This window comes from Marmota monax, unplaced genomic scaffold, assembly GCF_021218885.2.
Source record: "Marmota monax isolate L192 unplaced genomic scaffold, Marmota_monax_Labrador192_F-V1.1 WCK01_AAM20220418_F8-fsc00798, whole genome shotgun sequence".
Lineage (NCBI taxonomy): Eukaryota > Metazoa > Chordata > Mammalia > Rodentia > Sciuridae > Marmota > Marmota monax.
This window is the reverse complement of record NW_026693983.1, coordinates 72607-97331: the sequence shown is the minus strand read 5'-3', so window position 1 is coordinate 97331 and position 24725 is coordinate 72607. Positions and strand designations below refer to the sequence as shown.

General features: G+C 35.7%; 2 protein-coding genes across 3 annotated transcripts in view; both read left to right on the top strand.

Annotated features, from left to right (window-relative positions):
• LOC124106412 (zinc finger protein 420) overlaps nt 1-24725 on the top strand; it is a 73053-nt gene that overhangs the window by 42239 nt on the left and 6089 nt on the right. For both annotated transcript variants that reach the window (XM_058585455.1, XM_046464011.2), the window contains one exon: nt 2880-3006. In XM_058585455.1, coding sequence (XP_058441438.1) covers nt 2880-3006 — 127 coding nt within the window. The remainder of the gene's footprint in view (nt 1-2879; nt 3007-24725) is intronic.
• The window catches only part of LOC124106413 (zinc finger protein 761-like), a 70660-nt gene continuing 48813 nt past the window's right edge, over nt 2879-24725 (top strand). Inside the window, 1 exon segment of the mRNA XM_058585456.1 lies at nt 2879-3006. The gene's annotated coding sequence lies outside the window, so the exon portion shown is untranslated.

The window sequence follows — 24725 nt, the reverse complement described above, 5'->3', positions numbered from 1 at the left end:
AACCTTTTCTTGTTTTCATTAAGAACATTGTCAAGAGTTTTCTAAATAACCTTTGGAAACCATCATATTTGATACAGAATCTATTCTTTATAACTTTTTTCTTGTGCTTCTCTTTGGACAATGAATGTTCTGCCTGTTGTTTACCAGAGGTGTTTGCTTTATTATTGGAGGTCATGAAGCCGACTCCAACCTGTAGGCTTTCTTTTTATTTTGCTTCCAGTTCCCAGACACAAACCACAAAAGTTCCATGAATTTTCAGTTAAGGAAACAACAATCATATGATTGAAATGTCTGAAAATTATGAAATAGATCTCAAAACAAATTATAAATAACAAGGGAAATTGAAGAATGTTTAAGACTCACAAATGTAATTCTTGTTTATTTTTTATGTTTAAATGTGATTATCTCTATAGTGTCTTTTTAAAAAGGCTCAATCCCCATAGATTTATAACTTTTTTAAAAACCAAACTTATTATTTTACACGAAAATTTATCCATTTTTATGTATAGAAAGTTACAACTTTATGTATGTGCCCATAAAATAAATATCATTTCATTGACTTGATTATGTCTTCTTAACATGTGTCTATGACTCTTCTTATTTATAATAACTCTTGCTCTGAAAATTGTTTTAATTTATTTTGAACTTAATGTTTATCCTCCCCCCCGCCCCAGAATTACAGGACAAATAAACTTTGGTAAATATCAGGTTGTACCATTTAGTGTATATTTCAGAAAATGTCATAAAAGATAAATACTATTATTACTATCAGATTATTTTGGTTGTTATGAATCAATATGTGAAAAACTCTTAAGAGTAATATGTGTAAATTTGAAATGGTAAAAAAGGATTGACATTGCTGCTTGTTATTTTAATAACATTTATAAATCCCATAATATATTTTAAACTCACAGTCTTCAATGAATGTTCCCCTTAGGTCTACCTAAAAGTTTCTTATATCATTGTTATTGAAACAAATTGTCAGATACAAATATGAGCACAATGCAGGAGAGGTTACACACCATGCAATGGATTCTGTCATCAATGTTGGTATAACTGCCTATAATACTGACAACATTGGTATCAAAACAGTGGTAAAGAAAACTGCAAAACAAATAGGGGGAAAAAACTCCTTGAGGACTATCAGATAACTGATTCTTCTTTGAGAGAAAAGGGAGCAGCAAATGCAAGTATGGGAAGAGAGAAGGATGAATAGAAGAGGAAGTAGAAAATAAAGAAGCAAAAAGGAAAAAAAAATAAATGATTGAAATGGTAGGAGTCACCTATACGAAAACCTTACCAGATGGAGAAAATTTTGTTAAATGTGCCTATGTGGAATTCCCTGCAGATTAATCGGTATTTTTAAAATGTACGCAATCCTACAAAGTGACTGTCATACATTTTATGACAAGTATTTCACTTCTAAGGAAAATAATCAGTATTCTTGCCCCCTTTAGAAATATGTTGTTATATTCTCAGTAAATTTATTATTTCCCCAAAATGCTGCCAGAACGTTTTTTTAAGAGAGAGAGAGAGAGAGAGAGAGAGAGAGAGAGAATTTTTTTAATATTTATTTATTTATTTATTTTTTAAAGTTTTCGGCGGACACAACATCTTTGTTTGTATGTGGTGCTGAGGATCGAACCTGGGCCGCACGCATGCCAGGCTAGCCCGATACCGCTTGAGCCACATCCCCAGCCCCCAAAACGTTTTTGTAGAAAAAAATCAAGCTTATAATACATGTGCTAAGCCCCTCATTAAACTGTTGTAAAACTAGTTTGATATCTGTCATCTTTCAGAAAGAAGTTTACTTATCTACATAAAATTTGGTGTTTACTAACCTTAGTTCTATTTATAGTGTGAAAGAATGACTTAATATACTGCCTCCTTTTTGTGCACCAATTGTGGATATTTTTAGACACTTCTCATATTTTCAGTGTGTAAGCTAAACAAAAACTATAATTCTAAACTAAAAGAATACTCAGATAATATTTTAAGTGTTTCAGAAAACAAGAATGAAGTTGATCATGGAAATGAGGTTCTATAAAAATTATTTTGTACCTTATGTGTTGGTTCTGAAATGAGATTTTTTAAAAATTTGAAAGAAATACAAATACACCTGCAAATCCTTTGCACTGAAAATGGTATTTATTAATTAAAGGCCTAGGCATTTTTTTTCAGTATGATTGTTACTGCATTAAAATTTGAAGTGACTATTTTCAGCTTAATTGGATAAAAAGTACCCTAAGAAATAATTTTACCCTATGTTCTTATGTTTTCCTGAAAGGCTAACACTTTGTAAAAAATTTTAAAAAAGAGAGAGACATTGAATTTACTGATGGCTAATATACTTTTAATTTTGGCTTCAGCCATTGCAATTTATTAAAAAGCCAATAAATTCTTAAAAGGGAAGGTACTATTTGTCATCAAGGCAAATAATATGAAAAATTTAGGCACAGCCCAGGGTGTGTAGACACGATAGTTTCCACTTTGGTAGAAGCTAAATTTAAGCCACATATACATATAAATAACTAATACCTAATGGCATTTTGTTTTTGCTTACTTATTTTTTAAAAGTCGTATTTTTTATAGATATAGTCTATTGTAATCCTTCCTGAACCTTCATTGGCTAGTTTATTGGACTTTACAAAAGCGCTTTGTGTATGAATTGGCCTTGAATGTTTTCATTGGGCTTGTTGTTTAGGATTGCAGATTTGTGGAGATTTTCATAAGGCCAAAGGTAATGCACTAGTTGATAAAATAGAAATAAAACTGAATAGGTCAATTAACAAAAACTATGAATAATCATATGGTCAGTGTGTTCTTTACTTTCCTTATTTATTAATTAGTCTCCTTATTTATTATTTATCTTATTTCAGGAACTAGTGACATTCAGGGATGTGACCATTGATTTCTCTGAAGAGGAATGGGAATGCCTGGAACCTGCTCAGAAGAATTTATACAGAGATGTGATGTTAGAGAACTATAGAAACCTGGTCTTCCTGGGTGAGGATAACTTTCTTTGGGATTTCTAAATAAGTATTAATATTTAATTTTCTTTACTTGAAGAATATTTTTTTTACATCTAAAACCTAGTTTTATTTATTCTTTTTTAAACTTAAATTTTTTTCTGATTAGTTTTATATGAGAGTAAAACACATTTTGACACATCATACATAAATGGAGTATAACTTCTCATCCTTATGTTTGTACCTGATGTAGAATTACAGCAGTCATGTAATCATATATTCACCTAGGATAAAACTGATTCATTCTACTATCCTTTCTACACCTTTACCCTCTCCTCTTTCTTCAATCTCCTCCATCTAATCTAAAGTACCTTTGTTTTTCCCTAGCTACCCCCTTAATGTGAATTAATTAGCATTTGCATTCTAGAGAAAATATTTGGCCTTTTGTTCTTTGGGATTGGCTTATTTCACTTAGCATAATGTTTCCCAGTTGTATCCTTTTACCAGCAAAGCCATATATCACTCTTATTTTTGGCTGAGTAATATTTCACTGTGTAAATGTAGCATTTTTTTTATCCATTCATCTGTTGAAGAGCACCTAGGTGGGTTCCATAATTGAGCTGTTGTGAATTGAGCTCCTATATACATTGATGTGGCTATATCACTATAGAATGCCGATTTTAAGTTCTTTGAGTATAAACTGAGGAGTGGGATAACTGGGTCAAATTGTGTTTTCATTACAAGTTTTATTTTAAGGAATCTCCACACAGCATTCCAGAATGGTTGCACCAATTTGCAGTCCTACTCCCCACATCTTTTCCACATTCATGTTGCTTGTACTCTTAATAGTTTTTATTCTGACAAGTGAGAGGAAGTCTAAGTGTAGTTTTGATTTGCATTTCTCTAATTGCTGGAGATGTTGAACATTTTTTCAAATATTTGTTGATCAATTGCAATTCTGTGAAATTTCTTAGTTCCATTTATTGATTGGGTTATTTGTTCTTTTGGTGTTAAGTGTTTGATTCTTTATATTTCCTGAAGATAATGCTCATTCTGAAGGACACGTGGCAAAGATTGCTCCCAATTTGTAGTCTGTCTATTCATGTTCTCATTGTTTTTTTTTTCTGTAAAGAAGCTTATTAGTTTGGTGCCATCCTATTTATTGATTCTTGATTTTACTTCTTGCAGTTTAGGAGTCTTGTTAAGGAAATCAGTTCCTAACCTGACATGGTGAAGATTTGGTGCTATTTTTTCTTCTATTAGGTGATGGACCTCAATTCTATTGCCTAAGTCTTTGATCCACTTTGAGTTGATTTTTGTGCAGGATGAGAGATAGGGGTTTAATCTCATTTTGCTACATATGGATTTCCAGTTTTTGCAGCACAGTTGTTGAAGAGGCTATCTTTTCTCCAATGAATGCTTTCAGTGCTTTCTTTCTAATATGAGATAATTGTAATTCTGTGAGTTTATGTGTCTTTTATTCTATACCATTTTTCTACATGTTTGTTTTGGTGCAACAGCATTCTGTTTTTTTACTATATCTATGTAATATCATTTAAGTTCTGGTATTGTGATGCCTCCTGCTTCACTTATCTTTCTAAAGGCTGCTTTGGCTATTCTGAGCCTCTTAATTTTCGAAATAAATTTTATGATTGCTTTTTCTGTTTCTATGAAGACTGTCATTGATATTTTAGTAGGAATTTTGTTAAATCTTTATAATGCATTTAATGGTATGGCCATTTTGACAGTGTGAATTCTGCCTTTCCAAGAGCATGGGAGAATGGGAGATCTTTCCATCTTTCATGGTCTTCTTCAATTTCTTTCTTTAGTATTGTGTAGTTTTAATTGTAGGGGTCTTTCACCTCTTTTGTTAGATTGATTCCCAAATATATATATATACACACACACACACACACACACTTTTTTTTTAATTTGAGGGTTCTTGTGAATGTGGGAGTTTTTCTAGTTTCTATTTCAGGTGATTCATCAGTGATGTACAAGAACATGTTTGATTTGTGGGTGTTGATTCTGTATCCTGCTACTTTGCTGAATTCATTTATTAGTTCTAAATTTTTCAGTGATAATTTTTGGGTCTTTTGAAAATAGAAATGTATTGTTAGGAAATAGTGATAGTTTGAGTTATTTTTCTGTTAGTTTCCATTTAATTTATTTCTTTTGTCTTAAGTTCTCTGGAAGGGTTTTCAAGGATGATGTTAAATAAAAGTGGTGAAAGAGGGCATCCTTGTCTTGTTCCAGTTCTTAAGAGAATTCGTTCATTTTTTTTCACCATTTAGAATGATGTTGTCCTTGAGTATAGCATATGTAGCATTTATAATGTTGAAGTATATAACTACTATTCATAGCTTTTTTTTGAACATATGTTGATGCTATATTTTGTGAAATGCTTTTTATGCATCAATTGAGATAATTACGATTCTCGTCTTTAATTTTATTGTTGTGATGTATTATACTTATTGATTTCTTATGTTGAACGAGTCTTGCATCCCTGGAGTGAACTCCATGTATTTTAATTATGTTTTTGTTTGTGATTTGCCATGATTTTATTGAGAAGTTTTTCATCTATGTTCATCAAGAATATTGGTCTGCAGTTTTCTTTCCTTTATGTGTCTTTGTCTGCTTTTTGTTATCAGGATGAGCTTCATGAGATAAGTTTGGACGGTTCTCTTTTTTCTTGTTTTCATGAAATGATTTGAGGACTGTTGGTGTTAATTCTTTGAATTTCTGCTAGAATTTGGCTTAGAATCCACTTGGTTTGTAGAAGTTGGCTGATAATCCAGTTGGTCCTTGGCTTTTTTTTTTTTTTTTTTTTTTAATTTTTTATTGTGGGTTGTTCAAAACATTACAAATTTCTTGACATATCATATTCCACACTTTGATTCAAGTGGGTTATGAACTCCCACCTTCACCCCATACACAGATTGCAGAATCACATCAGTTACACATCCATTGATTTACAAATTGCCATACTAGTGTCTGTTGTGCTCCGCTGCCTTTCCCATCCTCCACCCTCCCCCCTCCCCACCTCTCCCCTCCCCTCCCCTCCTCTCTCTCTGCCTCCTCCACTGTATAACCCTGAGGGTCTCCTTCCATTACCATGCAATTTCCCTTCTCTCTCCCTTTCCCTCCCACCTCTCATCCCTGTTAAATGTTAATCTTCTTCTCCTGCTCTTCGTCCCTACTCTGTTCTTAGTTACTCTCCTTATATCAAAGAAGACATTTGGCATTTGTTTTTTAGGGATTGGCTAGCTTCACTTAGCATAATCTGCTCTAATGCCATCCATTTCCCTGTAAATTCTATGATTTTGTCATTTTTTAATGCAGAGTAATACTCCATTGTGTATAAATGCCACATTTTTTTTTATCCATTCGTCTATTGAAGGGCATCTAGGTTGGTTCCACAGTCTTGCTATTGTGAACTGTGCTGCTATGAACATCGATGTAGCAGTGTCCCTGTAGCATGCTCTTTTTAGGTCTTTAGGGAATAGACCAAGAAGGGGAATAGCTGGGTCAAATGGTGGCTCCATTCCCAGCTTTCCAAGAAATCTCCATACTGCTTTCCAAATTGGCTGCACCAATCTGCAGTCCCACCAGCAATGTACAAATGTACCCTTTTCCCCACATCCTCGCCAGCACTTGTTGTTGTTTGACTTCCTAATGGCTGCCAATCTTACTGGAGTGAGATAGTATCTTAGGGTGGTTTTGATTTGCATTTCTCTGACAGCTAGAGATGGTGAGCATTTTTTCATGTACTTGTTGATTGACTGTATGTCCTCCTCTGAGAAGTGTCTGTTCAGGTCCTTGGCCCATTTATTGATTGGGTTGTTTGTTCTCTTATTGTCTAATTTTTTGAGTTCTTTGTATACTCTGGATATTAGGGCTCTATCTGAAGTGTGAGGAGTAAAGATTTGTTCCCAGGGTGTAGGCTCCCTATTTACCTCTCTTATTGTTTCTTTTGCTGAGAAAAAACTTTTTAGTTTGAGTAAGTCCCATTTGTTGATTCTAGTTATTAACTTTTGTGCTATGGGTGTCCTATTGAGGAATTTGGAGCCCGACCCCACCGACTGTAGATCGTAGCCAACTTTTTCTTCTATCAGACGGCGCGTCTCTGATTTGATATCAAGCTCCTTGATCCATTTTGAATTCACTTTTGTGCATGGCGAGAGAAAGGGATTCAGTTTCATTTTGTTGCATATGGATTTCCAGTTTTCCCAGTACCATTTGTTGAAGATGCTATCCTTCCTCCATTGCATGCTTTTAGCCCCTTTATCAAATATAAGATAGTTGTAGTTTTGTGGATTGGTTTCTGTGTCCTCTATTCTGTACCATTGGTCCACCCGCCTGTTTTGGTACCAGTACCATGCTGTTTTTGTTACTATTGCTCTGTAGTATAGTTTGAAGTCTGGTATCGCTATACCGCCTGATTCACACTTCCTGCTTAGCATTGTGTTTGCTATTCTGGGTCTTTTATTTTTCCATATGAATTTCATGATTGCTTTCTCTATTTCTACAAGAAATGCCGTTGGGATTTTGATTGGCATTGCATTAAACCTATAGAGAACTTTTGGTAATATCGCCATTTTGATGATGTTAGTTCTGCCTATCCATGAACAGGGTCTATTTTTCCATCTTCTAAGATCTTCTTCTATTTCTCTCTTTAGGGTTCTGTAGTTTTCATTGTATAAGTCTTTCACCTCTTTTGTTAGGTTGATTCCCAAGTATTTTATTTTTTTTTGAAGATATTTTGAATGGAGTGGTTGTCCTCATTTCCATTTCAGAGGATTTGTCGCTGATATACAGGAATGCCTTTGATTTATGCGTGTTGATTTTATATCCTGCCACTTTGCTGAATTCATTTATTAGCTCTAATAGTTTCTTTGTAGAGCCTTTTGGGTCTGCTAGGTATAGAATCATATCATCTGCAAATAGTGATAATTTAAGTTCTTCTTTTCCTATTTTTATGCCTTTAATTTCTTTCGTCTGTCTAATTGCTCTGGCCAGTGTTTCGAGAACTATGTTGAAGAGAAGTGGAGAGAGAGGGCATCCCTGTCTTGTTCCAGATTTTAGAGGGAATGCCTTCAGTTTTTCTCCATTCAGAATGATGCTAGCCTGAGGCTTAGCGTAGATTGCTTTTACAATATTGAGGTATGTTCCTGTTATCCCTAGTTTTTCTAGAGTTTTGAACATAAAGGGATGCTGTACTTTGTCGAATGCTTTTTCCGCATCTATCGAGATGATCATATGGTTCTTATTTTTAAGTCTATTGATGTGGTGAATAACATTTATTGATTTCCGTATATTGAACCAGCCTTGCATCCCAGGGATGAATCCTACTTGATCATGGTGCACAATTTTTTTGATATGTTTTTGTATCCGATTCGCCAGAATTTTATTGAGGATTTTTGCATCTAGGTTCATTAGAGATATTGGCCTGTAGTTTTCTTTCTTTGAAGTGTCTTTGTCTAGTTTAGGTATCAGGGTGATGTTGGCCTCATAGAATGGATTTGGAAGTTCTCCCTCTTTTTCTATTTCCTGAAGTAGCTTGAAAAGTATTGGTATTAGTTCTTCTTTAAAGGTTTTGTAAAATTCTGCTGTATACCCATCCGGTCCTGGGCTTTTCTTAGTTGGTAGTCTTTTTATGGTTTCTTCTATTTCCTCAATTGATATTGGTCTGTTTAGGTTGTCTATATCCTCCTGACTCAATCTGGGCAGATCATATGACTTAAGAAATTTATCTATGCCTTCACTATCTTCTAATTTATTGGAGTATAAGTATTCAAAATAGTTTTTGATTATCTTCTGTATTTCTGAAGTGTCTGTTGTGATATTGCCTTTTTCATCCCGTATGCTAGTAATTTGAGTTCTCTCTCTTCTTCTCTTCGCTAGCATGGCTAAGGGTCTGTCGATTTTGTTTATTTTTTCAAAGAACCAACTTTTAGTTTTGTCAATTTTTTCAATTGTTTCTTTTGTTTCGATTTCATTAATTTCAGCTCTGATTTTAATTATTTCTTGCCTTCTACGTCTTTTGCTGTTGTTTTGCTCTTCTTTTTCAAGGATTTTGAGATGAAGTATGAGATCATTTATTTGTTGGTTTTTTCTTTTTTTAAGGAATGAACTCCAAGCAATGAATTTTCCTCTTAGAACTGCTTTCAATGTGTCCCATAGATTCCGATATGTTGTGTCTGTGTTTTCATTTATCTCTAAGAATTTTTTAATTTCCTCCTTGATGTCTTCTATAACCCATTGATCATTCAGTAACCTATTGTTCATTCTCCAAGTGATGTATGCTTTTTCCTTCCTTCTTTTAACGTTGATTTTCAGTTTCATTCCATTATGATCAGATAAGATGCATGGTATTATCTCTACTCCTTTATATTGTCTAAGAGTTGCCCTGTGACATAATATATGATCTATTTTTGAGAAGGATCCATGTGCTGCTGAGAAAAAAGTGTAACTGCTTGATGTTGGGTGGTATACTCTATATATGTCAATTAGGTCTAGGTTATTAATAGTGTTATTGAGTTCTATAGTTTCCTTATTCAACTTTTGTTTGGAAGATCTGTCCAGTGGCGAGAGAGGTGTGTTGAAGTCTCCCATGATTATGGTATGGTGGTCTATTAGACTCTTGAACTTGAGAAGAGTTTGTTTGACGAACATAGCTGCACCATTGTTTGGGGCATAAATATTTATGATTGTTATGTCTTGTTGGTGTATGGTTCCCTTAAGCAGTATGTAGTGTCCCTCTTTATCTCTTTTGATTAACTTTGGCTTGAAATCTATTTTATTTGATATGAGTATGGACACTCCTGCTTGTTTCCGAAGTCCATATGAGTGATATGATTTTTCCCAACCTTTCACCTTCAGCCTATGTATGTCTTTTCCTATCAAATGCGTCTCCTGTAGGCAGCATATTGTTGGGTCTTGTTTTGTGATCCATTCTACTAGCCTGTGTCTCTTAATTGGTGAGTTTAAGCCATTAACATTTAGGGTTATTATTGAGATATGGGTTGTTCTTCCAGCCATATTTGTTTATTTCTGTTACTAAACATGGTTTGTTTTCCTCTTTGATTATTCCCCCCCCCTTTACTGTCCTACCTCCCACTGTTGGTTTTCATTGTTATTTTCCATTTCTTCTTCCTGTAATGCTTTGGCGAGGATGTTTTGAAGAGATGGTTTTCTAGCTGCGAATTCTTTAAACTTTTGTTTATCGTGGAAGGTTTTAATTTCATCCTCCATCCTGAAGCTTAATTTCGCTGGATACACAATTCTTGGTTGGAACCCATTTTCTTTCAGTGTTTGAAATATGTTATTCCAGGATCTTCTAGCTTTCAGAGTCTGTGTTGAAAGATCAGCTGTTATCCTGATTGGCTTACCCCTAAATGTAATCTGCTTCCTTTCTCTTGTAGCTTTTAAAATTCTCTCCTTATTCTGTATGTTGGGCATCTTCATTATAATGTGTCTAGGTGTGGATCTCTTATGATTTTGCACATTCGGCGTCCTGTAGGCTTCTAGGATTTGGGATTCTGTCTCATTCTTCAAGTCTGGGAAGTTTTCTTGTATTATTTCATTGAATAGACTGCTCATTCCTTTGGTTTGGAGCTCTGTACCTTTCTGTATCCCAATGACTCTTAAGTTTGGTCTCTTAATGTTATCCCATATTTCTTGGATGTTCTGCTCATGGTTTCTTAACAGTCTTGCTGAGCTGCCTATGTTCTTTTCCAGTTGAAATACTTTGTCTTCATTGTCTGATGTTCTATCTTCTAAGTGTTCTACTCTGCTGGTAGTATTCTCCATTGAGTTTTTAAGTTGGTTTATTGCTTCCTGCATTTCTAGGATTTCTGATTGTTTGTTTTTTATAACCTCTATCTCCCTGTATAGTTGATCCTTTGCTTCCTGGATTTGTTTGTGTAATTCGTTGTCGAAGTGATCTTTCATTGTCTGATTTTGCTGTTTAATGTCTTCCTTGATACTCCAGATCATCTGAAGCATGTATATCCTGAATTCTTTATCTGACATTCCATCTGCTGCAGCTGTTACCTCTTCTAAAGTTGCGTTGACCTGCATTGCTTGTGGTCCTTTCTTTCCTTGTCTTTTCATACTGCTTGCGTATCTTTCCTGCAGGTGCGGGCGGCGGCTCTGCTCTCTCCTTATTCCAATTGGGGTGTCGTGGCTACCACGCCGGCAGGTCACTGGGCCTGTTCTGGGAGCTGGCGGCGGCTCTGTTCTGCCCCTACTCCAATTGGAGTGACGAGTGTACCACGCCGGCAGGCCACCGGGCCTGATCCGCAGGTCGGTTGCAGGTTTGCCTACCCTGCAGGCGTGGGCGGCGGCTCTACTCTGCCCCTACTCCAAATGGGGTGACGTGTCTGTCGTACCGGCAGGCCACTGGGCCTGTCCCGCTGGTCGGTCGCAGATCTGCCCACCTTTCGGGCACGGGTTGAGGCTCTGCTCTGCCCCTACTCCAATTGGGGTGTCGTGACTACCCCGCTTGCAGGACGCTGTGCCTGTTCCTGGCACGGGCGGCGACTCTGCTCTGCCACTACTCCAATTAGGGTGGTGTTTGTACCACGCCAGCAGGCTCCTGGGCCTGATCCGCCGGTCTGTTGTAGGTCTGTCTACCTTGGAGGCGCGGGCGGCGGATCTGCCCTGCCCCTCCTACCACGCCTGCGGACCCCTGGACCTGATCTGCAGGTTGATCACTGGTCTGCTCACCCTGCGGGCACGGGTGGTGGTTCCGCTCCTCCCCCATTCCAATTGGGGTCACGTGACCACCACACCGGCACGGCCTGATCCGGGTGTGGGAGAAGGATCTGCTCTGCCCCTACTCCAGTTGGGGTGACGTGTGTACCGCACTGGCGGGCCACTGGGCCTGACCCGCCAGGCTGTCACAGGTCTGTTTACCTTGCAAGCGCGAACGGCAGGTCTGCCCTGCCCCTCCTAGCAAGCCCATGTACCACTGGGTCGCGGGTCTGCCCACCTTGCGGGTGCGGGTGGCGGCTCCGCTCCGCCCCCTCTCCAATTGGGGTCACGCGGTCACCACGCTGGCGAGCCGCTGGGCCTGCTCCGGGCGCTGGCGGCGGCCCGGCTCCTCCCCTCTGGCTCGACGACAAATTGAGGAGACTCGGGTGACTGTGCCTCACCCCCCCTACCAGGAGACCAACTGCTTATGTCACCGCTGGTATTGATGAAGTTCTCTCCTCCGCCGCTTTCTGCTGACATCAGATCTTTGCCATGTTGGTATGCTATGCGAATGGCAGCATTTCGTTCCCCTTGCCGGGCAACCAAAGCAACGGGTGAGTCCTGACCGGCCCTCAGCAGGACCCTGACCGAGCAGCAGTTTCCGCGGGCTCCTAGCCCCGGTCCAGGGAAGTTCCGGGAGCCGGAACTAAGCTCCTATAAGTGTAAGCTCCAGGAAGCAGTCCCCGCGGGCTCAGTTCCGGGAGCCGGAATTCGGCTGCTTAGTGCTTGGTGTATGCTCTGATAGGAGCAGGGTCCAAGAAGCAGCCTCCGCAGGCTCCGCAGCCCTGGGCCAGGGCGGTTCCGGGACGGTTCCGGTAGCCGGAACTCGGCCGCCCCGCGCTCGGTGTTCGCTCCGATAAGATCAGGTTCTAAGAAGCACCCAGGCGCTGAACCCTAGCAATCTGTCTGCAAGCCACAGGCGAATTGCAGCCTGAAATCACCTGATCTATGGCTGAATCGGCTTTTTTTTTTTGATAGCACCTTCTATCTTATTAGTTGAAATTGATGTGTTTAAATTGTATGTGTCCTCCTGATGCAGTTTGGTTCCGTCATATGTCTCTAAAAATTTGTCGACCTCTTCAAGATTTTATATTTTATTGTATTATAATTTTTTAAAGTAGTTTCTGATTATCATCTGTGTTTCAGTAGTGTCCACCATGATATTTCCTTTTTCATCACAAATTTTAGTAATTTGACTTGTTCTCTTTCTCTTAATTAGTGTGGCTGTGTTTATTTATTTTATTTATTTTTTCAAAACATTGTTTTGTTTTAATTTATTATATGACAGCAGAATGCATTACAATTCTATAACACGTATAGAGCTCAGAATTTCATATCTCTGGTTGTACACAAAGGAGAGTCACATCATTCATGTCTCCATAGATGTACTCAGGGTAATGATGTCTATCTCATTTCACTGTTTTTCCTACCCCTATGCCCCTCCCTTTCCTTCCCTCCTCTTTGCCCTATCTAGACTTCATCTAATCCTCTTCTCCACCATAGCATTATGAATTAGCATCCTTAAATTAGAGCAAACATTTGGCATTTGTTTTTTAGGATTGGCTAACTTCACTTAGCGTTATATTCTCCAACTCCATTCATTTATCTGCAAATGCTGTGATTTTATTCTCTCTTATTGCTGAGTAATATTTTATTTGGTATATATACTACATTTTCTTTATCCATTCATCAACCGAGAGACAACTAGGTTATTTCCACACTTTAGCTATTGTGAATCTTGCTGCTATAAACATTGATATGGATGTGTCCCTGTAGTATGCTGTTTTTAAGTCCTTTGGATATAGACCAAGGAGTGGGAAACCTGGTCAAATGTTGGTTCTATTCCCAGTTTTCCAAGGAGTCTCCATACTGCATTCCGTATTGGCTGCACCAATTTGCAGTCCCACCAGCAATGCATGAGTGTGCCTTTTTCCCCATATCGTCATCAACTTGTTTTTTGCCCTTGATTTCTTCTGCTATGCATTGGTTGCATTGGTTGTTCAATGTTAGATTAGCTTCAGTTTTTTGTTTTGTTTTGTTTTGTTTGTTTGTTTTACTTTATCATTGATTTCTACTTGTTTTTTCCATTATGATCTGTTAGAATGCAGGGTATATTCTCTATTTTTTTTTAAATTTTCATAGAATTTTTTGTGGCCTAATATATCTTCTATTTGGTGTTGGGGTTGTTGTTCAGTGGTAGATTGCTTGTTTAGCATGTGTGAGGCACTGGCTTAAAATGTTAAGCACCACTTATAAATAAAATGGATAATCTAAAAATTGAAAAAAAATCTACACAGTCTATTTTAGAGATGCAACCATGTGCTGCTAAGAAGAAAGTGTAATCACTTGTTAATGAATGAAATACTCAATATATTTCTTTTAAATCTAAATTGTTGATTGTACTTTTTAGTTTTTTGTATTATTCTTTGGAGGATATGTCCTCTGGTGACAGAGGTCTGCTAAAATTACCCAGTATTATTATGCTATGGTCTATTTGATTCTTGAAATTGAGAAGGGTTTGTCTGGTGTGTGTAGATGCTCCATAAATATTAACAAGTGTTATGTCTTGTCGATGTATTATTTGTTTATACAGTAAACAAATCTCTCCTGATTAATTTTGGCTTGAAGTTAACTTTATCTGTTATGAGGACAGAAACTCCTGCCTGTGTAGGAAATCCATGTGAGTGATATATTCTTTTTCATCCCTTTTCTTTTATTCTGTGGATGTCTTTGCTTATGAGGGGAATCTCTTGGAGACAGCATATCGTTTGATCTTCATTTTTAATCCATTCTTCCAGTGTATGTCTTTTAATTGATGACTTTAGTCCGCTTACATTCAAGGTTATGATTTAGATATGATATGTATTCTCAGCCACTTGGGTTTATTTCTGGTTTTTAAGTTGAAATAATTTTTCCTTTGATTGATTACTCCTGTAGCATAATTCCTCCCATTGCTGATTTTTGGTTTGTTTTTCATTTTATCTTCATGGAATATTTTGTTGAGAATGTTGTGTAGTGCAGGCTTTTGAGTTGTGAATTTTTTTTAACTTTTGTTTATCATGGAAGTTTTTTATTTTATCATCTGATCTGAAGCTTAATTTTTCTGGATATAGTATTCTTCATTGAAATCCATTTTTTCCCCTAAGAATGTGGTATTAATATCCTAGGACCTCTTATCTTTGATGTCTGGCTTGAAGTCAACTGAGATCCCAATTTCCCCCCACTCCATATGTAATCTGATATTTTTTTCTCCCAGCCCTTAAAATTCTATCCTTATTCTGTAAGTCATTTTCATTATAATGTCTTGGTGTGGGCCTATTCTAATTATATGCATTTAGTGTCCTGTAAACCTCTTCTATATGATCTTCCATTTCATTCTTTAGGGTTGGGAAATTTTCTGATATTATTTTATTGAAAAATTTGTGTATTCTTTTGGTTTAGATCTCTGCTCTTTCATTTATTTCAATAAATCTCCAAACTTCCGCTTTTCATGTCATCCCATATGTTTTGGATGTTCTGATCATGGTTTCTTAACATCTTCTCTGCATAGTTAGCTTCATTTACAAGATTACGTATTTTGTCTCATTGCCTGATTTTATGTCTTCCAAGTGGTCTAGTCTTTTGCTGATTCTTCTATTGAGTTTTTATTTGATTTATTGATTTCTTCACTTTGAGGATTTCTACTGTTTTTTATTATTATTTTTCTTTCAGAATCTCTGCCTTTTGAAGTGATCTGGAGTGTTGTCTTGAGCATAATGCTCCAACCTCTGGATTGCTGGAGTGCAAGAGGTAATATAATTGTCAGAATTCCTGGAGGCAGTGTTTAGGTTGAAGTAGGCTCCAGACTCTTCACTGAACCCCATTGTTTTGGAGATTTTAAATAAGCACACTTCCAGAGTCCAAGACTTACTGGTCCAGGCTGAAAGACTATACTCCAAGGATTTCACTTGGATTCCCTTTTTGTGTTGGGGAGCCAACTGTGAGTCCCATACCTCACATGGAGACCCTACAGTTCCTGGTCTTGGATTCAGACTCCAATTTCTTCCCCCTTGTTCTTCCAAATTCCTTACCAGAAGCATCTCTCTCACTAGTATTGTAAGGAGCCAGATTGGAGAGGGAGGTGTCTGGAGGCTGAACATGACCAGTAGTCTGTTAAGAGACTACCTCTCTCCATGTTTGATTTTGTCCTGGTCATGTAAGAACACTATATGTCATTCAGTGTGCGTTTATTTATTGGGCCTGTATTTCAGGCCAAACTTGGATTTATTAGGCATTGGTTCTGTCTGCTGCTAGCCTCTTTGCTGTGGCTGCAGAATGTTTCCTTATGATGTCCTCTGCATGCTTCTTGGAGGGATGGTAGCTACTCTTCCTCAGCAGGATATTGGATACTACATCTTTCAGGTTTGTTGGACAATGTCGTTGATATCTAAATGCTGTTTCCAGATATGCTTTGGGTCTCCCAAGAATCCATACAGGCTTCTTTAATTCCTTTATCCCTCCATTGTGCTCATGGCGGAACAACTCTGGCTGGTGTTTCAAGCCTGGCTGTGGCAGCAGCTATGTTGCCTGGGATTTTTTTTTTTTTTTAATTTTTTAAAATATCCAACCCCCAACTCTCCAAGTCACTCCTCACTTTTTTTTTTAAACCCATCTTGGAAAAACTGTGTGTCTGCTTTTTTGTTTTCCCACCACAGAGCAGCCAGGAAGGCAACCTCTCTATTCTGCCATCTTGAAAACCTCTCCCACAATAATTCCTTTTATTTGTTATTTTTAGTTATGCAAAAAAGTAAAAACCATTTGATCCTTTATACAAGCATGGAATACATCTTATTCTAATTGGGAAACCAATCTTGTGGATGTACACAATGTTGAAATTCACCATGTTGTATTTATATATGTATATATGAAAGTAATCAGATTCATTCTCCTTTATTTCTATCCTACTTTGTGTGTGTGTGTGTATGTGTGTGTGCATGCAGGATGGGATTGAACTCAGGGCCTTGTGTATGCAAGAAAAGCACTCTACCAACTGAGCTGTATCCCCAGCCCTCTGTCTTCCTTTTTTCATTCTGTGTCTAATCCAATAAACTTCTATTTTTCCCCTCCCCACCCTCCCTTGTTATGGGTTAGCATGCACATATCAGAGAACATTCAATCTTTATTTTTTTTAATTGGCTCTTTAATGTAGATGATGGTCTCCAGATGCATCCACTTACAAGCAACTGTCACAAAATTATTCTTCTTTATGGCCAATTTATATTTCATTGTGTGTGTGTGTGTGTGTGTGTGTGTGTATGTGTGTGTGTGTGTGTGTATATATATATATTACAGTTTCTTCATTTATTCATCTTTCATTGGACATCTAGGTTGGCTCTGTAGCTTAGCTATTTTGAATTGTGTTGCTATAAATATTGGTGTGTCTGTGTCAATGTGATAGCTGATTTTTAACTCCTTTGTATATATATCACATACTGATATAACCAGGTTAAATTCCATTCCAAGTTCTTTTTTTTTTTTTTTTTTTTTTTTTTGCAGAATCTCTATACTACTTTCTAGAGTGGTTGCACCAATGTGCAAACAAAATTGGAACAAAACTGCAAAATTTTGAAAGCTACCTTTAAAATGCTTTATGCTACACATTAGAACAAATTCATCAATATATAGATAATAAAAATTCATGTAATTCCATCTACTTGGAATTCTGATGCAGGAGGATTGCAAATTAAAGGCTATCCTTAATAACTTAGGTTTCAATTCTTGCTTTTTAGGAAAAAAATGGCATTTTTTTTTGTGCAGACAAGAAAATGTTTTATCTTTTGTATAGTGTTTGAAATTTTAATTGTGATCAAAACCACAAATAAATCTTGCTATTTCCAACATCTCAAATATATTTAGTTCAAATTGTTATATAATATGTCTTTAGAAATTTTACATCTCAAAAAAAATGAAATCTCATAAAAACAAGGTTTATTTATATTCCTCCATCTCAAATACTATTCTCCATTTTGTTAAGTTTAGCTATCTTATTTATACTAGTAGAACAGTTCAGTGTTTTTCTTTTAAAAAATTATTTATTTACTTTTTGTTTTAAATGGACACAATATCTTTATTTCATTTTTATGTGGTGCTGAAGACCGGACCCTGTGCCTCGTGCATGCTTGGTGAGCACTCTGTCACTGAGCCACAACCCCAGATCCACGTCAGTATCTTCTAGTGACTTATTTCTTTTATCAAAGTCTGCTTTATGGTTTTCCTTATTATAGCTCTTACAAAATTTCCTACCTTTTTGGACTTGAAAAATATTCTGTAGTTTATATATTTTAAATTTTCTTATTTACTTATTTCAAGGAATATTTTGTTTGCTTTGATGTGATGTCTCTTTTGAATAATATTTTAACAATTGCAAGTGTCTTAATTTGCCATAAACTTTGAGTTTACTACCATACTCACTTAGAATTCTATATGCCTAGTGGTCTTATTGCCAGTATTAACTATTGAATATTGTAGCTTTTTAAGTCAGAACATTGTTCCAATTTGGTTGTGTTTTGAATATTTTTGAGTTATTCATAACAATTTGTAGAATATCTTTTTTCTCTTTTTGGGAAAAATAACATTTGGAGTTTAATAGATATTGCATGAACTTCCAGAAAACTTTGAGGAGTAGAAATATCTTTTAATTTTGCCCTTCAATTCATGAAAAAGACCAAATCAACTAATTATGAAATATTTATGCATTTTCTAACATCACTTTCACTTTTTTAAAAATATTTTTTTTAGTTTTAGTTGGACACAATATTTATTTCTATGTCGTGCTGAGGATCTAACCCAGTGCCTCACAGGTGCAAGGTGGGTGCTCTACCACTGAGCTACAACCCCAGTCCCTCTTTCACTTTTGATTTTAATTTTATTCCATAATATGTAGGAAATGTTAATATTTTCATATATATTAACTTTTTATAACCTGAGTTGTTCTATCCAGTATAATATTTCATTTGCTATTGAGAACATTACTTTTGTAAATGTAATTTGTTCAAAATAGTTTTTCTGAGTCTTTTTTTTTTTTCTGTTTGGTGACTGCCGTTTTGTTTGACTTTACAGGAAGCTAGACATTGTATCTCCTAGTACTACAATGTTATTTCATACTACAATGTTATTTCCTATTTTGTTATCCAGTTTTTTCAATATTTGCTTTCTATATTTGGGAAGTACGATGTGAGTTACAAGTGTTCATACTGTTATTGTAGTAATGGAGGGGGAAAAAAGTTTTCATTTTTAAGTTTAATTAATGTACTTTGGTAATGGGGATTGAGGCCAAGGGTGCTGAACCACTGCTCCAAATCTCTGGTCCTTTTTATATTTTATTTTGAGACATGATTTCTCTAACTTGCTTGGGGCCTTTCTAAGTTGGTGAGGCTGGTTTGAGCTTCCTTAAGCAGCTTCCTTAGCTGCTGGGTTTTCAGGTGTGTGCTAGAGCACCTAGCTACTTTCATCGTCATATAATTTTCTAGTCTACCTGTCACAGTTTCTTTATTAAAAATCTGTTTTGCCCCATGTAACTGTTATTTCAAACTATGTTTTGCATATTGTAATTTTCTTATTCCACTTTTCTTTTGGTTAATGTTGTATGCAATATTCTCATATTCTTTTGCATTTTATTTGTGTTCTTACACTTAAAGCATTTTATACACTACATACAATAGTATTTTTTAGATTAAATTCTATTAGTCAAGTTTTGTGATTTGATTGGTGTTTTATAATACTGCAGGTACAATCTAACAAATTTCTAAAAGTGAAGAATTACTCCTTTCAGAGTTTCTTTATTTCTTATAATTGTTTATTCTACTTTTCTTAATCAGTTAATTTGTGGTTCATTGATTTTCAGACTGACATGCTTTGATTTCTTTCCCATATCCCTTTGCATATTGTATGGCTATTTGTTTTGTAACTCACATAAGATTTTATAAAGATTACATTATGGGGCTGGGGTTATGGCTCAATGTTAGAGTGCTTGCCTCACATGTGTGAGGCACTGGGTTCAATTGTCAGCACTGCATATAAATAAATGAATAAAATAAAGGTCTGTTAACACTAAAAATAATTTTTAAAAATTACATTAAATTTACACTGTATTTTGAGCTAGTAATAAATTAAATTTGATTTATTATAAAAATTTGTTTTGTTCATATATACTTTCACAATTTTGATAATTTTACAGTTATTTTAATGCTGCATATACATTAACAAGTTTATATTGATTTTTATGCTTTTGTCTTTCAAATTGTATTGCCAGATTAAGTGTTTTGTTTTTGAAAGTGATGTTTTTTCCCCAAGAGAACTTTAAAATTTCATGTAATTTGTGTTGCTGTACAGATTTATTTTTCATTATAATGGATTATTTTAGTAGTTTTAGAGGACAGATCTAGTGGTGATGCTCTTTGGAGGCATTTATATATATTAAAAGTGTTTATTTTTCTTCGCTATTTACAGATCAAATATTGTCAAACGGGTAAAAGAAAAAAAATTGCCAACCAAGAACATATATTCAGAAATCCATTCTGTATTGTAAATCTTCCTAAGGAATTGCATAATAATTATATAGAAATACGTTTCTAGGCTTTACATCTTTTTTTTTTTTTTGTGACCTCAAGTATTTCTCTTTTTGAATTTTATGGAGGTACTAGAGATTGAACCCTGGGGTACTTAACCACTGAGCAACATGTCCAAAACTTTTTTTTTTTTTTAATTGTTTAGTCAGGTTCTCACTTAGTTGTTCTTGATCAGTTGCTGAGGCTGGCTTTGAACTTGTGATTCTCCTGCATCAATCTACCAAATCATTGGTTTTGCATAGGCATGTACCACCCTGCCCAGCTCTTTGTGAATTTTTAGTCTTTGATGAAAACCTGCTTTGAGTCTTTTCATGCCCCCCCCACCCCCCCACCAATTGGAGATAATTGGACTTCTTAGGTTTTGATTTTGGGTTTATACCTCATGTTTATTAAAAAAAAAAAAAAAAAAAACCCTTTTTTTTTGACATGATTTCATGAACTTGGGGCTTACATCAAACTTATGAAGCTCCTGGCTCAGTCTCCCAACTTGCTGGGATTATAGCTGTGCACATTAACCCTTGATCTTAAAGTATAAAATTCTTTAAATATAAAATTTTACATTTTTGAAATATAAAATTTCTGCTTGTATCAATAATTTTTCTCTGATTTTTGTTCAGTTTTCTGTATTCTGGTTTAGCTCACTAAACTTATTTTAAATTTTTATTTTCTATACTTCAGGTAATTCATAACTCTCAGTTTTCTAATGTTTAATTCCTGCTGCTTTAGTTTGTTACATTGGTTAAGCCTTGTTTTCATTTATGTGTGTGTGTGTGTGTGTGTGGTGTATTATTTTTAATTGGTTTGTCCATTTGAAAATCAGCCAATGATGGATTTTATAGTCATTTTGGTAAATAGTTTGAATGTTATTAAAAAATAGACAAGAGTGATGCATACTGTCAATCCCAGCTAATTTAGAAGCCATACAAGTGTTTCAAGTTTGGGACAAGTTACAACAATTTAGTGACTAACAAGTTTAAAAGGGCTTGTTTCATAACTTAGTGGTACAGTATCCTTGGGCTTAATCTCAAGAACCATATATAATAAAAGTTAAAAGTAGACGTTTATGTGAACTCGAAATGCAAATCTTAATTATGTGTCCACAGGAGATTTAATCAACATGTTCAAGCGATATCTCCACTGTTTATTGCAAGCATCATTTACAATAGTAAAGTTATGGACTCACCCTATGTGCCCATTGATGATTGAATGAGAAAAATATGGAATTGTTCTTATTAGTTGTAAAAAAAATCTTGTCATTTATTGTGAAATAAAGCAGATCAAAAAAATTCAGTTGCAGGAGCATCTGAGTTTGGAACCAACTCAGATGAGTAAATTGATGTTCCCAGGCACTGTGTTTGGTGTAGTGTTGTTCTACATCTGCAGTATTTTATTTTAAGGGGCATAAGAAGGTTGAGAGTTCTGTTGGACCACACGAGTGTAGTGAATGTATTGTGCTGTATTCCTGATAAATGCTAATAGAATGAACAAGTGTTTTCTAAGCACAAAATGATTATTATAAGAAATAATACAGGTTTTCATTCACTGGATATATATATATATATATATATATATATATATATATATATACTCAAAAATACCATGATATAACTAGTAATATATAAAGTTTAATTTGTCAATGAAATAAGTCAGTAAATAACAAAAATTTAAAAAATCCAAAGCAAGTCATTTACCTTGATCGTCATGTGTTGGGTGTCATCTGTGTAATACAGATATAGGCTATGCCATGTTTTTAATTGTCTCTCAAACTTGTTTTTCTTGTGAATCTTCTCAAGACATGTATTTTTCCAATTAAAAATTTTGTCCATATATAGTTTTAAAGAGTCCATAGACCTCTGTTGAATATATTTTATTGTCATCTAAATATCTGTTTTCTCCAGGACCCTTGTCGTGAAAGATAGAAACCAGTTTTTAGAGAGTCCCCAAGACATATGTTTGCATTTATTTTACATTTCCCTTTTTTCACTGAGAGAAGAGAGTAGGTAGATTTTTTCCCTAATTGTACAGTGCTATATTACAAAGAAGGAAAGACTATGTTTGACAAGTAACACAGTATCCCTCCCTAGGGAGGGAAATTATATTACACTCCTTAGTAATGGACTCATCTTGTTTACCATTTTTGGGAAGCCATCCATGGACAGTGCTAGAACTAAAACATTGTTGAAGCCATTAGGCAGTGAAGTCTGGGGGTGGGGTGTGGTATGGTGTAAAATTTTTCTTGTTGCAACAGGGCCTTAGAGCCACCAAAACAGTGGGGAAAATTTATTGGGATTCAAATTATACCCTATTTTGGGGCAGTTAGATCCACGTAATCCAAACCAAAATATAAGAATTCATATTTCTTTTCTTTTTAAAACATTAAAAGGGTTAAAATCCACTTGCTTCATGCATGGCCTAAGCTCACCTTTTGTTCAAAGCTTGGTAGAATCAGTGTGTACTGAGGCCCTGTCCTGTACTTATTGGGTTACCCTGGTGAAAGCTTGCCTTTCAGGATGTGGATATTTGTTGTGGAAATCTAATTGGATGGAATTTTGTTCTGAGCAGGCAGAGATAAACAGAATGCATGGAGTATATATCACTTTAGAACTGTTGACTGGGCAGGATCATTTGTGATTTGGAGCAACAATTAAATTATGATTTATAAACTAATACTCAGATAAGTGTGTGTGCAAGAAGGGAACGAAGGTAATTACCTACTAAGACAGGGGAAAAAAATTGGATTTTAGCCAGATCTGGCTATCTCACTCTCCTCAAAGTCCTTGACTGCATTACATGGTTTTGTGATTTTCAATTACTCATTAAGGTAGAACATGAGTCTTACATTTGGTTGGATCAGAGCCTTCTATTATTGTAACCTCCTTTTCTATCCAATAGCATAGTTGGCTCTGGCAATCTTCCAATATTTTGAAAACAGCTTTTGCTTATTTTCCTAGTCAAGTAGGAAGTCATCATTCTCATGATAATGTTGTTCAGTTTGGTCTTATAACTTCTTTTATTTTTTGAAGAAATTGTATGTGCTCATCCAGTAGCCACAGCAATGGCAGTTTTTACTGATTGCTCAAGTTCAGGAAAAGCAGATTTCTGTAGCCGTGCTCATACTGAGATAATACAGACAACATAAACTACTCAACAGTGAGCAGAACTTCAAACCCTCATATGCTTTACTTCATTTTACTAATGAGCCAGTTAGTGTTTTATAGTGATAGTGTATATATTGTGGGAGTTCCTAAACATTTTGAAACAGCTACTGTTGTAGATATACCACCAAAAGCATCATTTCATTTGTTCCATACTTTACAAATGACAATTCAAATGCATCAAAAATCTTAATTTCATTGGCCATATCAGAGCATATTCTATAGAAGCTTCCAGATCCTTTGGCATCAGTTAATGATAATATTGAAGAACTTATTGCTGTTTGTCATCAAATATCTTTATTTGATTTTGTAGAAGCCTCACACATTTTTCATCATCAGAATTCTTCTACTTGCTTATCAAATTGTTTGCCAGTATTAATAATGTGTTATACATATTCCGTCTTCACCAACAGGGGATAATCCCCGTGGTTTATTGCCAAATCAGCTATGTCAAATGTATGTAACTCACATGCTTCATTTTGGCAAAAATTATTATGTTCATATTATTGTGAATACTTGTTCTTAATTTATCTTTGCCTCTGCCTGTGAAAAATAGGCTATTCAACATATTATTTCTCATTGCCTATGGGCTTTTGCAGCATTACACTGTCATTCACAGATTAAAACTGATAATGCTTTAGCTTGAACTAGTTCTTCTTTCAAGTTTTGTCACCAATTTCATGTTAATTATAAAACAGGCATTCCTTATAATCCTCAAGATCAAGCCATTGTAGAGTGGGCTCACTTATTTATTAAGCTACAATTACACAAAAAAGGGGGGGATAAGACCCCACTAAATAACCTTAATCATGATTTTTTTGGTTCTAAATTTTTAAAATTGTGATTCTGAAGGCCATAGTGCTGCTGAGACAAGTCTTCCACTGTAACAGGTCTGTTGGTCCTAGTTTGGTGGAAAGATTTACAAACAGGATAGTGCAAAGGACCAGATTCAGTGATAATAGGGGGTGGAGATCATGCTTGTGTTTTCCCAGAAGGTTCATTTTGTCCTATTTGGGTACTGAAACATGCCATCAAACATGGACCTAGAGCCAACATTCAAATGACTAAAATTTAAACCAGAGATGTCAATCCTCACCCCAGCAGGAATAGTAAGGTAATATGGAGGAAAAGGATGAGCATAGATGGCCCTGCCATGCACACACTCAAACTGCCAGTGTGTAAGCAACTGAAGAATCTTATCCAAAAGACTGAGCAGATGGTTCAACAAAAAGGAGATA